At 35.2% G+C, this 15,291-nt stretch overlaps 1 protein-coding gene across 4 annotated transcripts in view; it reads right to left on the bottom strand.

Annotated features, from left to right (window-relative positions):
- Window positions 1-499: 499 nt before the first annotated feature.
- PHTF2 (putative homeodomain transcription factor 2) overlaps window positions 500-15,291 on the bottom strand; it is a 120,193-nt gene continuing 105,401 nt past the window's right edge. For all 4 annotated transcript variants that reach the window (XM_059170936.1, XM_059170937.1, XM_059170935.1 and 1 more), the window contains 7 exons: window positions 14,863-15,135; window positions 14,522-14,653; window positions 11,140-11,226; window positions 8,349-8,504; window positions 7,062-7,157; window positions 3,722-3,847; window positions 500-3,089 (listed from right to left, as the gene is read on the bottom strand). In XM_059170936.1, coding sequence (XP_059026919.1) covers window positions 3,069-3,089; window positions 3,722-3,847; window positions 7,062-7,157; window positions 8,349-8,504; window positions 11,140-11,226; window positions 14,522-14,653; window positions 14,863-15,135 — 891 coding nt within the window. In that variant the 3' untranslated portion in view covers window positions 500-3,068. The remainder of the gene's footprint in view (window positions 3,090-3,721; window positions 3,848-7,061; window positions 7,158-8,348; window positions 8,505-11,139; window positions 11,227-14,521; window positions 14,654-14,862; window positions 15,136-15,291) is intronic.

Raw genomic sequence — 15,291 nt, 5'->3', positions numbered from 1 at the left:
CTGAGCTCTGAGAGGGAACCAGTGCTATTGATAAGCATTTGTGAATGAAAAAAGGTGGGAGTATTAGTGTTCTAAGTGATATAGCAATTCAAGGAGTTGCTAGTCATGTGCTCCATTTTGCAGTCGGAAAGGAGATTCATTAAAAGAGCCAGTTCTAAGCTTAAGGTAAGTTTGAAAGTACACTTGAATTAATAGTCCCTGATTTATTAAAATCCTATTAACACTTGTACCAACTAGGTAATAGAAATATTAGAATGCTTACCCATCTTATTTTTGGCCATGATCTCTCATGCTGAACTCATGTGGCAAAACTGTTTGATTAAAAATACCACTATCCTTCTGACAATAAGTTTTAATATCCCAGGCCACAGCCAGTTTTCTGTATTTAAATACAAACAAACAAGCAAAAAAAAAAAAAAAAAATTTAATGATATCATAGCATTTTGGTGATAACGACCTGCATGTGTATTATTCTTCCCTGTTAAGAATCATAACAAAATTTTAAATGTCAGGGATTTTAAAAGAATTTATTTCCAGTCCCTTGAAATCTAAGAGTTATAACTAAAGTTCATGCTATAGCAAATACAAAATTACCACAGAAATTCATATGAATTAAAAATGAAAAAAACAAACAAACAGGAAACACCTCCAGTTTAACACTGTCAGCATAGAATATTTTATTTTAAACTTGCTGTTCAAACTTTCAAATACAACACATGTGGCAAAGAAACAACAGTTAACACACAACATCTGCCACAATTCTATCTTTGAACTGCCTTTTCTATATTATGTGATATGTTACAATTTCTTTCCATTTCTTACATTCACGGTATTCTTAAAGGCAGCAAATGTCAATATTTCTGCTTTGAAAACAGTTCCATTAATGTTTTGAAATTGCTTAAAATGACTTTTTTCCTTTTGGTATTCTACTGCTGCCCACATTAGTGACATAATTCATATTATTTATAGGTTGTTGAGAGGTATACTGTACTCAACAAATCAACTCCCAACTCTTAAGTTAAAATGAACTTCAATCCAAAACAAGCATTTTCCTACATCAGTATACTCAGCTACCTTTCTCAAAAATATTTCCATTCTGAAATAAGTTTTTTTTTTGTGAGATACAATAGTTTTATCTTTTATTCCTAACAGAACTCATGCTGTACTTTTTTTTTCAAAATATATTTGATATATTCTGTGCAAAATGTTAAGTTCTGTATAGGTATGTACCTTATTCTGAAAAAGTTTATAAAATATAATTCCTAAAAACAACCTCAACATTAGACAATAGAGGAAGAAGAAACATATCAAACAAAGCCTAATTATCACATGAGAAAATAAGTATGTTCTTAAAGCTCCAGTAATACATTCCTTGAAAAAACTCAGAATGCACTTTGGTCATTATTAAACATATGAGAACATAGGAAAGTAAAACAAATTGCTTTTGTTGTTTTTTACACAAAGAAAATACACTGCACAATGAGGCTGAATTGAGGCTGATCAAAAGGAATGGTAAGAGCAAAGTGATATTATGACATGGCTCTGTTCTCTACACATTCCTGATCTTAAGATTATGACTTGGGGATTAAAACTGCACCAATCAAATAAATCATTTACAATTAATTATTTTAAATTCCCTAAAACATGGTAAAAAAATGTGAGGATATTCAACATGATACACCTTGCACCAAGAAAATTCTATACTGTTTCAAATAAATTCTTTGTTTTAGAAACTAGATTCCCAGTTTAAAAAAAAAAAAAAAAAAAACCTGCAAAAACATTTCATGTTTCATGTAATTCTTAATATATTCTTGATTGTACAAATATAACAACTTAAAATCAAGGCCTAATGTAAGATACCATCATATTTGCCCTACTTACCTAACATGTCAACATGATAAATTCTCATTTGGACACTTGGCAAATTGCATGTGTGTGTGTGGTGGGGGGTGGAGGTGCGGGAGTAGGTAACTTTCCAGGTTAAAAGCATCTAAAATAGCCCTTATAAAATTGAGGGTGAGGGGGATGCACCAGGTTAAGTTTAGAGGATAGAATTTGCAAACTGAAGCTCTTTTCTGAAAATATGGATATAGTTTTATAACTAGCAATCAGAGGAATATTCTACTGGTTCTTAACCTTATTCTTAAGTTGTTCATTTGAGTGTGTATACACTATAGTGTACCATAGGGAAAAATTATTTTACTTGAGTAAACATAATGTACTTCAGTAATATCAATAGGCACTTCACTTGTGAGATGAGTGTATACCTCACTCAAAAGGATACCAGATCATGCCCTAGTACACTATAACATATCCCATATAAAGATACGCATTTAAAAGTAACAATTTTAAAAAGTGCACATTTTGAGCATGCACAGTTGGAGCTGTGCAAACAGCCCAGTGTTTCAAATAAATACAATTATTACTAGTTAATTTTTATCAAAATATCTTACAGTATGGTAACCATTTACAATTATTGCTCTATTAAGAGTTTTATCATCAAAGAGCACTTGTTGACCTGTTATGTAATACCATATATATTAATACTGAAGGGTGCATAACTGCAGCTTAATCAGTGTAGATCCTGGCATTGTTCCAAAATAATTCAAAAGAACCCTGACTGGATCTTGATTTACCAAAGAACATACTTTCTGTGTTTAGATGAATCCAATGCAATATTCCAATGTTAAAGACGTTTTCCTCAAGTAAGGCAAGTTCACGGCATCGATGGACAAACAGTACTTAGCAATGGCTTTGAGTCTCACATTTTGTTATTTTGTCAATTATTTATGAACAATTACCAGGATCTCAAGTATCTGGATATCAGTTTTATCACCCTTGCAACAACAACTAAGTACATCAATGCTAAAAATAAAATATAAAGACTAAAATAAATGTAAAAAAACAATGAAGTAAAATAAATATAAGAATTGCACAAGACAGTCTGATGTAAACACTTCGATTTCCCAGCTGAGATTCCTGAAGCAAAGAGTCAGTGACTGCTTTCAGGCAGCTTAGTTGGTACTCTTATTCTGGAAAAGAGGCTACATCTTCTTTTCTCTGAATTGTCATGATTTAATCTTCCACAGCTAGTGAAAAAATAATAGAAGTAGTAACCATTAGCGTCAGCTTTAGTACTGCAACTTACTAAATTACGTCACATAATGCTTTTATCTAAATTTCATTCATAAACAAGGGCAGGCTCTACTATTTTAAACTCCTTATCCCTGTGTTTTAAAGAAGATTTCACCTTAAAATAAAAAAGTTAAAGTCAGATTTCCCCTGCTTTCTTTTACTGGGAAGTAGCAGTATATACATACTTCTGGTTTAATATGAATAATCTACACCTTATTCACTAGGAGCTTTGTGTATGTTGGAGGATGTATGCATGGCTATGTAATAGATAATATCACTTTTGGCTAAAAAAAGAAATAGGGCTCTTCTTTTCCTTTTTTATCACTTAAATTAGATTCGGATTACATAAGTAAAAATAAATCCTTTTACTTATTCCATAAAAGAGTTCTATTTGTAGGAACACTGTTCCAAATTAGGAGTTCCATCAGCATTATAAACCAAGAATATTATTCATTCTCTTTGTACAGTATTATCAAAACGACTTCATCACTGCACACAGGAGATCTCAAAAGAGTGATAGGGTAAAATAAATGTCACAAAATATAACAGGGCACTATGAAATAAAAAAGCACTAGGAAGGGCTTACCTTTAAATTAAATCCAAGCAAGTCACTGATAACACCAGAGACGGCGGACAGGATGACAACCTGGGTGATGTTATAAAGCAGTGGATTCATTGTAAGCCCATATAATCTAAAGGGACTGTCCAATTCCTAGCAGGAGAAAAAAAATCCATGAGCTTGAAAACTCATTAAGAATTATCAGTTAAATAAATTCAGGGCAACATAGAGAATTTTCAAAAAACACTTTCAAAAAACAGTTTCAAATTATGGGTACTTTTAGAAAGGATAAACTTGATTAAACTTGAAAGAAGTAGTACACCTCGTGGGTTTCGTTTGTTTTTAGAAGTGATTTTCATTAAAAGAACTCTATAACCTAAATTTATAACTCTAATTTCTGTCTCAAAAGAATGACTAGTAAAGTACTGGTTTAGCAGCTATCAAGAGGTTTGAAAACATTTTCTAAGATAAGAAGAGAATATGGAGGAGAACAGTATCTTTTTTTTCTTTTAAAGATTTTTATTTATTTATTTATTTGACAGACAGAGATCACAAGTAGGCAGAGAGAGAGGAAGGGAAGCAGGCTCCCAGCTGGGCAGAGAGCCCAATGCGGGGTTCAATCCCAGGACCCTGGGATCATGACCTGAGCTGAAGGCAGAGGCTTTAACCCACTGAGCTACCACGGTGCCCCAACAATTACTTTTTGAATATAAGAACTGACTGATTCAAAGATTTAATATGCTTTATTATTATGAGTTCATTGGAAGAGATCAGTCAAAAAGCACTTCTTATTCTGGGCCACTGCTAAAATATAGGATGCCCCATGAGTTTCTAACATCTAACATGTGGCCTTTGTTCAAGTGCCATTTTTTGTTAAAACTCGAAGGCAGTTCACCTTGAAATTTTTTTCTTTCTTTCTGCAATTCAACATTTATTCTGGAAATTAAACGCACTGTTGCATGGAAGCGCTCTCCCAAAACAGATTGATCAACTACTGACAAAATATGGTTTCATGGCTGGGACCTATAGTACGTTTTTAGAAAAGTGTTTTGTAATAAAGGAAAGTTACATACAGGAAGCAAAGTTTTGATACTTAAGATTCCCAGAATCTCAATCTTTCACAGTCTTCCCTTTTAAAATTATTTTGTGTGCCTTATAATAAAATACATATACAAATACATATGTGGAAGCTCTTTTAAACAAATGTGATCCTGAATCTCATATTTAACAAAAATAATGAACATGAGTTAAAAAAAAAACAAAAACTGGCATTGTGTACATTAAACACTGTAAAAGAAAATATCCTGATGAAAAAGATCAGTACATTATCTTGATGACAAAAATTACCACTGACTGGTAGAAGGGATAATTCAATTAACTTGAAAAAATGTAATTACTGTAAAATCCCAGAAAAGTTTAGACTGGGATTATGGTTCTTTCCTAAGCAGATCTGTAGTCCAACAATGAATTCATATAGAAGGCTAAATTTTAAACCCAGTTAGAAACAACCATGTTTTCTAGAGCCCACTTGAAAAGTGTCTGGACTAGGAACACTCAGTCTTGATGCCTCCTATAAGAAATGATGTACTGATTCTCAGATTTAAAGTTATAGGACAGGCCCTGTGTTAGGCTCTGGGAAATTAGGATTCAGTTCCTGAGCTCAAGGACCTTATAGTCTAACAGATATGCAAATAAACAATTCAACTGTGAGTCTCCCCCTGAAGACGGTTATATAAAAGGTACAGGCCCTAGAGGAAGGTGTTTCTAAAACTTCGTGGGAAGAGATAACAGGCATTCCATAAGACACATGAGAACATGCTCCTTTGAATCGCTACAGGTTGCTTAACATTTTAGAGCCTGAGTGCACAGAAAGAAGTCCTTCAAATTTGTAAAACCAGTTACTGAGGTAAGGGTCATTCTTGGTGCAGACTGGACTGAGAGACTGGCACCAGCAAATTTAACTAGGGGAGAAGTGCATGCGCTGTGCAGGTGAGGAAGATCGCAGGCAGAGGGGAAGCAATGTGGAGGACAGGTTGGAGAGGCGGGAGACTAGAAACAGGAAGGCCTTGAGGGTTCAATGGATCAGAGCTCAAATGAGAGACAATGAGGGTCAGACCCAGCGCAGAGCTGACAGGGAAGTGGGGATGTACTGGAAGCTATTTGAGAGGTTGAATCAATGCACCTCAAAATTTCTTGGCAGTGAAGTGGGAGAGAGAGGGAACAATCGATATTAAGTCCTTAGTTTCTGAGTAGAAGATTGTGTACAACTCTGTGCGATCAAAAAGGATCATATTGTTGTGCTTTGTACTTTAGTTATTTCCTATTTCTCTACTCTGGGACTGAAGCCGCTCCTAAGTCCCATCCTGCCTGGCACAGTGCCTACACTCTGAAGACACCGCCCACAGAGACACCAACAAGCCCACCCACCTCTTCAGAACCTTGTCCAGGCTTAGGGTATGCTGTGAGGCAGTAGAGCCCATTAAGACTTTTTACCTGACTGAAGAAATAATCGTAGCACTGAGACACAGCTAATTTTGTACCATTCTCTGAACACTTACAAACATCTCTAAGAATTGTATTCAATTTGCTATGAAAATTAAGATTTTAAAAGACATTTTCTTTTAAGAGAGAAAAGCATTACCAATACTGCAAAGCAGTGCTAAAAATATTTTATCAAATTACCTCCAAGGAGTTATTATTACGAAATCAGATATTTTGAAATTATAATCTTTTTAATGGTTATAAGAAATGATCTAAAAATTCGAATGTTTACTGGTAATACATATTTATTATATATGTATTTCTACTTTTTAAGCTAACTCAGGCCAAGCAGAAGACTGCTTTCAGAAATACAAAATGAAAAAATTTCCAAGTTAACATTAAATTCTCCCTTTTTGAGGGGCACCTGGGTGGTTCAGTCATTAGGCATCGGCCTTTGGCTCAAGTCACGATCCCAGGGTTCTGGGATCGAGCCCCATATTGGGCTCCCTGCTTGGCGGAAGGCCTGCTTCTCCCTCTACCACTCAACCTGTTTGTGGTTCCCTGTCTCTGCGAAATAAATAAATAAAATCTTAAAAAAAAAAAATCTTCCTTTTTGAAATCTATTTTAAGTTCTAGGAGGCAAAATTTCCAAAGATGCCAACCTCTACAATACTTCAGACATTACTAAAGTCTCAATTTTTTAAAAAGTTATTAAAATTTCAAATTTGGATTACTGTGACTCATGGTATAAATGTGGTCAAATATAATTTGGAAACAATCTGGACAATCATAAAAACGAAACACAAGGTAGGATCTGCACAGAAGACTCAGATATAGTGCCAAGACAGCATATTCTACATTATATCCATTTTCAGTTTATTTTTACCTTTAGCAGTTTAGTAGCCAGCTTTAAAACATTATTCACTAGTGTCAGTTCCTCTTTTTTATTAGGTTTCTTCTCCATTTTCAAGTAGAGGTTTATCTTTTTATAAAAAAGGAAAAAATAGTTTAAAAATACTTAAAATTACAACAGATACTCATTTTTAAAAGCAACTGAAAGATAGTTACTGAAATATTAACAGCAGTTCTCTGGTGATTAAGATAACAGAAGACATTAATATTCTCCTTCATACTGTACTGTATAGCCCAAATTCCCTACAATAAACATGGTATTTTATAATAAGAAGTCAAGAACTTTTTAAAACTTTTCAAGTATAATGAAAGCTGACATAAGAAAGGCAAACTAGATGTCATTATTTAATAACAGGTGAAATACTTTTGTCCCAAAGCCAAAGCAACCTAAAGAATGAGTGAGAACTGGAGTAAAGGAAATCAGTTGGTTGGTTTGTTCCTCTCCCCTTTCCTTTTGAGCTCCTGTAACAGGGTTACCAATTTTTATAAAATCAAACTATCCTTGAAAAAAGTACTAAAAAAGGTTTCATTGCAACATGGGGGGTTAAGGGGGTAGGAGAAGAATAAATGAAACAAGATGGGATTGGGAGGGAGACAAACCATAAGTGACTCTTAATCTCACAAAACAAACTGAAGGTTGCTGGGGGGAGGGGTGTTGAGAGAAGAGGGGTAGGGTTATGGACATTGGGGAGGGCATGTGCTATGGTGAGTGCTGTGAAGTGTGTAAACCTGACGATTCACAGACCTGTACCTCTGGGGATAAAAATATATCCTATGTTGATAAAAAATTTAAAAAGTTTTTAAAAAAAGGTTTCATTGGCTGTAAGTTTCTTTGAATAATTCCTATGAAATGGTAAGGAAACTGTTAAACAAATTCACACAAAATAAAGTTAACCATCAAAACTACTATGCTTTACCCTTCCCATTGAATAAAAAGTCATACTTATTCAAATATGGCTGTGTCACACTGCAAAGCAAATATATTCCACTAATGGTTTAAAATTCATCATTTCTATAAATAGTACTTCCCTCTTGTCAAATAAAAGTGCAACAGAAAAACAGCAGATCAGATTTGAAATCTGCATCAAGTCAGGAGCACTGAAGATGAGGCTTGTGTTCTATCAAACTTCAAGTTTTGCTTTGTACACAAATGCAATCTAACAATAGGTTCCTAAAAAACTTGAAGTAAATGAAAAAAATTTGTAGTTTAATATGTAGATTATAGACATTAACTTGTAAGAGAATAAACATGCATTCTCACCTGTTCAGTAAGTAATATTGAGGTATTGCTATATTTTTTACTTGTTTCTGATCCAAGGGTAACAAATCTTAGGAGAAAAAGCGTTAACGAGATGCACCAGATTATTAGTTCCCAATTGTAGTGACAATCAAGGAAGATCTCGTGCACATGAAGCAACTAAAAGTGTATGAAAAAGGCAACAGGAAGCAGCAATATGATTCAAACAATTTCTTTTCAAAAGGAAGTAACATTTTGTTTCATACAAATGAATCATGAATGTAGTAGTACATTTTAAAAACATACCACATTTATTACGGAATATTTCAAACACATAAAACATAATCAAAACCCATGACTGAAGAGGGTGTCTTATTCCTAATTTAAAGTAAATACCCATAAGGTAATAAATATCATATGAACAAAGTCTGCTCTAATATTTGAAAAATATACTTTATCAGATTAAGAACAGTACTTGCCAGTATTATGAATGTCCACTGAAATTCACCAATTTGTTTTCTGCATCTGTTGAGATGATCAGATGTTTTCTCCTCCTTTAAATCAACTAAAGGAGCTCAAACCAGATTCAGGGATTTTCCAAGTTGAAAGTCTTTGCATTCCGGGGATAAACTATACTGGTCATGGCATATTTATTGTTATTAAGTTGCTGGCTTCATCTTGCTAGTCTTTTGCATTGACATTAACAAGTATAGTCTTTTGCATTGACATTAACAAGGAAAATTAGTTCATAGTTTTCCATTTTCGTACTTTCTCTCTAATCAACTGGTACCAAGATTCTGTTAGTTACCTAAAATTAGTTGGGGAATATTCCTTTTTTTCTATTCTTAGAGGTTTTGTGTAGGATTAGAATTAGCTGTTTAGGGGCACCTGGGTGGCTCAGTCATTAAGCATCTGCTTTCGGCTCAGGTCAAGATCTCAGGGTTATGGGATCCAGTCCCACATCAGGCTCCCTGCTCAGCGGGGACTCTGCTTCTCCCTCTGTTCCTCCCCTCTGCTTGTGCTCTCTCTCTCTCATATAAATAAAATCTTTAAAAAAATAGAATTAGCTGTTTATTTGAATAATTAGCAAAATTCAACTGTGAAACCACATGGGTTTAGAGGATTTTTGTTGGTGGCAAATTTTTAACTGAATCACTGCTGCTTTATAGTTATAGTTCTCCTCAGATTTTCAATTGTGTTTTTAATCAGTTTTAATAAATTATGCATATGTACAAAATTGTCCACCTAAGCTTTCCACTTTAATGATATAAAGTTAACTTATATTAGCATTCTTTTTTTTCTAAAGATTTTATTTATTTATTTGACAGATCACAAGTAGGCAGAGAGGCAGAGAGAGAGAGGAGGAAGCAGGCTCCTCGCTGAGCAGAGTGCCTACAGGGCTCGATCCCAGGATCATGACCTGAGCCGAAGGCTTAGCATTCTTTAAAAAAAGCTTCTCAACTGTGCCAATAACTTATGGTTAAATAATAGTCTTTTTCTTTTTCAATATTTATTATTTGTATGTTTCAAAATTTCCAACTGCATGAGTTTTCTTGCTGCTGTCATTGCTTCCTACTGTAACTGCGTTAGTTAGATCAAGTGGCCTATATGGTCTGAGCTGAGAATTACTTTTGTACAGGTACATGGGAAAGTTTTATAAACTGTCCTTGTGTCTGAAATGAATATGTATTCTCTATTCTTGGTTTTACTTCTGCCATGTATCCAGGAACCTAGGACCACTTTTCATATTAACTTCTTGACACAGAGGTTATAGGACAAGACATGTAATGTACAATTTAAACCCTGAACCTTAGAGGGTTTATTCTTAGAGGAGAGACTTATCCCCCCCCCCCCCCCCCACTCTTGTCAGTCCAGGCAGAGAGTCAGATGAACTTTCTTATTATCCTCCTGTGCTGGAGAGCATGCTGTTTTTCTTATTCTACATTTTCACTGAGACTGTAGTCCTTTAAAGGGGTAGCATGTATAAGGAGGTATGCAGGCTGAGGCCTCATCTTCTGTTTTCTCTGGGCATAAAATCTCAAGTCTCTAAGATACTAAGATTGACAACGTACCTCACTTTATCCAAGGGCTGCCACAGGATTAACCCATATACTTAATTACTCTGTTTTTAAATTTTATCTTCATGTTTGGCATCTTACTGTCTTATAAACTCAGGTATGTATGTAATATGTATATTAAAAAGTTTATATATGTATATTAAAAAGCTGAGGTTTTTCCTCCCCCCAGCATTATATAGTGCTTTAAAGCATAAGAATCTTCAGATAATCTAGTATGTCATATTACTTGAAATGGAAGTTTAATTTTATAACCTAGAATAGCCTGAGATATTTTTGTGCTTCCTGACTAATCTTGGACAATGAGAGTTCTTTTTCAGAGCCTGAGGCAGTCAAGTCACAGTGACAATCCAGATAAAAAATGAAAGAATTAATACTAAATGTGAATAAAGCAGAGATTCATAAAAACAGTCTGAAACAATCTCATAATTCTAGTTACTCGTAAGTTTGTTTTGGGAGGTAAAGATAACCAAGTGAATAGTGGATAAAAACTAATTACTATATATTCAATCAACAGAAATCTGAGAATATGCCAGCCACTGTTCACGACACAGAGATAAACAGACCCATTTACTCATTCTACCGAAAAAAAGATGAACGGCAAAAAGTCAATTTTAAAACCTGTACAACTAGGCTTGTAAGTATTATTACTTTGGTTGTGTATTATTAGAAAGCCTTATGGAGCTAAATAATTAGAGCTGTGATTATCTAATTTTTACACATTGGGCAAGTCAACTCACCTGGGCACAACAGATAAACACAACTGATATAGTCAACAAGAAAGCAGATGAAACTATTACATCAACTGATCGCTGAGGACCTCGACGCTGGGGGAAAAAAAGGGAAAACACTTTTAAATATATTTACTAATTAGCAGCTAAGTCCATGCTTTCAATTAGAGTGCTGATCCATCCCTGCAAGTTGATCGTAACTTACAGTGTCAAAAATATACCTAATTTGTCAGATGAATTTTAATTACAAAGTGTTACTATTTCCTGAGGATTTGCAATACAGTGAAGATGGTGAACACATAGCATGGAATTCTTGGCATAATTTCCACATTTTTCATTTCATTTCATTCCAAATATTTTGTCAAACACTAATCATTTATTCAACAAATGTTTCTTGAGCACCTGCTCAGAATGAGGCCCTGTGTCAGGTACTGGAAATACAGCAGAGAACAAAACAGACCTGGTCCTTACCTTCATAGGAACTAGCCGAGAGCCAGACATCAAGCTTATAACCACAGATCTATGCGATCAATTTTAATGAGTGCTATTAAAGTAAAGGTAAAGGATGCTTTGAGAAAACTGGTAGGAAATTTGGTGTAAGTATCACTTCCTTAGGGAGATCTTTCCCAGCTCACACTCCTAACTCTTAATCAAGTTAGGAAGATAGCTTAGGAAGATCTCCCTGATAAAGTGGTATTTACGCCAAAATAAGGTGCCAGGGCACGATGGCACATGGCAGTGTTCCTGGCAGAAGGCCACGCAAGTGCAAGAGCATGAAACAGGAAAAATAATATTGCAATTACAGAACTGAAGCAGTCTAATATGGCTGGAATGGAGAGGGGGGAAATGTTTCAAAATCAAATGAGAGAGAGGCTATCCTCAAGAGCTAGGTCATGAAGGGCACTATAGCCCCTAATCAGATTTTGCTCTTCAGCTTAATAGCTACGGAGAAACTCCAAGGAGTTTTTAAGAATTATACGACAAAATCCACATTTCGAAAACATTGCTGGTGGCAGGCTGAGGAATGTACTGGAAGGAGGGAACCTGAATGCAGGGAGGCCAAAGAAACAGGCAACTACAGCAGCCCAAAGCAGATAACTGACAGTTTCAGTTGGTGGGGGGATAGGAAAACAAAGAGAAGCAAATGTGATAAGGAAAGGCTGGCTGAAGACGAAGCAAAAGCTGACACCCAGCAACCTACCCCCACCCCCACTCCTGGGTGGCTGACACCCAGCAACCTACCCCCATCCCCACTCCTGGGTGGGACATATTATGACAGCCCAACTATCTTAATAGCTTGCTAAAAAGGGCAGAATGACCTTGGCCTCTGGTATCTCCTAGGTTCTCTTTAGCATAAGAAAGTTCTACGAAACCTCCCACTTCCCTACTTCCCCCACCCCCATGGTACAGTACCTGCTACCCCTCACAACCCCCGGGGCAGCAGCTCTTCCTGCCCTCAGGTTCTGTCCCCGTGCTTTAATATACCACCATTTTGCACCAAAGATCTCTCAAGAATACTTTCTTGGTCATCAGCTCCGAACCTCACCCCACAGAACTTCTCCTATATTCTAGAACTTCATCAAATGGACCCAAGGTATATTTTGGAAGTAGAAAAGGTGGGAAATGGTGGTAAGTTGGATGTTGGAAATGTAAGAGAGGGAACTAACTACCAAGGATAATTCCTGGTCTAGGGTTACGTGTCTCCCTCACTGAAATATAAGCTCCTAAAGCTACGCAGACTTTTGTGTTCTGAGTAGTGGATATTACATGGTTAACAATAAATAAATGCTTACTGAATAATACAAAACAATATACAAAAGAATGCAAGACCTCCTTAAGGTTGATAATGAGGAATTCCAGGTGGCTTCTTACTAAGCTACATAACAAAGATGGTATTTATCCCTCCAAACTATAGAAAAGCCACAGTGAGCAAAATAATGAAAGCCAATTTTTAGCATTTCCCAGTGGAGACTAACAAGTTAAATCAATGAACAGAATAACGAATTTTTTAAATAGAAGGTTAGACAAATAGTGCAAAGTTTTTGTTTGTTTTTTACTTCTTTCATTGTTACTTCAAAAAAAGGTAAAGATCTAGGTATATCAGAGGGTTTCTGGTCTTTGGGTCAACTTTATTTAAGATCTGATTACTCCATGAATAATGAAAATCACTGTCTTAATGCAGCAAAGAAATAATCCTCAGAAGTGCTTTCCTAAACCTAATTTAGATGTTTCCCATTTCTCTCCTGCATTTTTATATCTTACTTCCATAATTAGGGAAGTTATTTTAAAAGATTAAAGGAACAGAACAGCATGAAAAGAATGGCTTAACTTACAAGCTAATATTTTTTATTTTATAAAATAAAATGTTTTACAAGCTAATAGTAATAAGGCCACTTCAGGGAGGCTACTCATTGATTAGTTTTTAAAAATTCTTTTTTTAAGCAGTGGGCTCCCTCTGCTGGTTTCTGATAATCATTCTAGGTACAAACAAAATCTTTAAGCTTTTTAATGAGTAGAAGTTGGTGAGATTAAAAAAAAAAAGATGTGACACCTAAACAAACAAAACATATGGATAAAAGCAAAAAGTAGAATCATACCTATAAATACAAATGAACAAACTGATGGTTGACGGAGGGAAGGCGAGTGAGAGGATGGTCAAAATGGGTACAGGAGAGTGGGAGGTACAGCTTCCCATTATGAAATGAATAAGTCCCAGGAATAGACGGCAGAGATTAGGGAATACAGTTGATGGTATTTTTTTTTAATTTTTTTATAATTTTTTAAAAGATTTTATTCATTTACTTGACAGACAGAGATCACAAGGAGGCAGAGAGGCAGGCAGAGAGGAGGAAGCAGGCTCGCTGCCGAGCAGAGAGCTCGATGTGGGGCTTGATCCCAGGACTCTGGGATCATGACCTGAGCTGAAGGCAGAGGCTTTAACCCACTGAGCCACGGAGGTGCCCCGGTTGATGGTATTGTAATAGTGTTGTATGACGACAGATGTAGCCACACTTGGTGGTAGGAATAGCTTAACATAGAAAGAAGGTGAATCACTATGTTGTACACCTGATACTAATGTAACACTGTGTGTTAACTATGCTTCGATTAAGAAATACATTTTTTTAAAAAAGATATATTTAGGATCTGATCTTGAATAATCTACCTAAAATGTATTTAAGACTTTTAGACCTCAGGTATTTTACTAGAAAGAACCAGTTAAACACCGATTTTGGGTTTCTGTATATGGAATGAAAACACGAAGTACGGCCACATAGCACGATGTTAGTACACAGGTGACTATACATTTAGATATACATGCATATTGACAAAAAGACTAAAACTCTCATAGGGAGTAAGCATGCTAAGAGAACTTTTATCACCATCATTCTACCTTAAGATAGGACCGGAGAGATAGCCACATTTTTATATTCTGTACTTTCTTCAAACGGAAATGAGGAACCTCAGATTTTCGAGCCCTCCTTGCTGATGTTAAGTGTCCAAAGAGTTTTGCAAAAAGTAATCGCTAAAAAAGATTAGGATATGTATTAATTTTCAAGTAGATTACCACAGAAAAACAAAAATTTACAAAATATGTTTCAAGTACTACAAAAACAAAATAGGAAAATAATTAGCAGGTCAAAATGATTTTATGAAATACTAAAATATTTCAGGAATTCTTTAAATATTAAAAGGATAAAATATTCTCTATTCAGAATTCTGTATTATACCCACCTGTTTGTAAGTTCTTTCTGCTACACAGAGCAAAAAAAAGAAAATCCACACAAGAGACACACGAACCACAAAACTTATTATAACCATAGAAAGAACTATGACATCTTCATTAGAACCAAATGCAATCACATAAAGTTCTGAAGCAGAATGTGCTGTGAGTTGTTCCAAGTCTGTAGCTTGGGAGAGTCGGAAAACAAATGGAGTTAAACCCAGGATTAGAGAGATTGCATTTCCAAAAATCTGATATCCTATTCCTGGTATATGGCTGTTCACCTTTAGAGAGAGAGAGAAAAAAAGATGCATAAATCTCATCTGTAGTAAAATGAGCTCCTATCAAGCATTATTTTATTTACAGCCATATGAAACATTTTGTTAAAATATATGAGTTTTAATACACATATAATGAAATTTAAATTGACTCATTGTTTG

This window comes from Mustela lutreola, chromosome 4 (genome assembly GCF_030435805.1).
Source record: "Mustela lutreola isolate mMusLut2 chromosome 4, mMusLut2.pri, whole genome shotgun sequence".
Classification (NCBI taxonomy): Eukaryota; Metazoa; Chordata; class Mammalia; order Carnivora; family Mustelidae; genus Mustela; species Mustela lutreola.
Note: the sequence above shows the minus strand (reverse complement) of the source record. Positions and strands in the feature narration are given on the sequence as shown.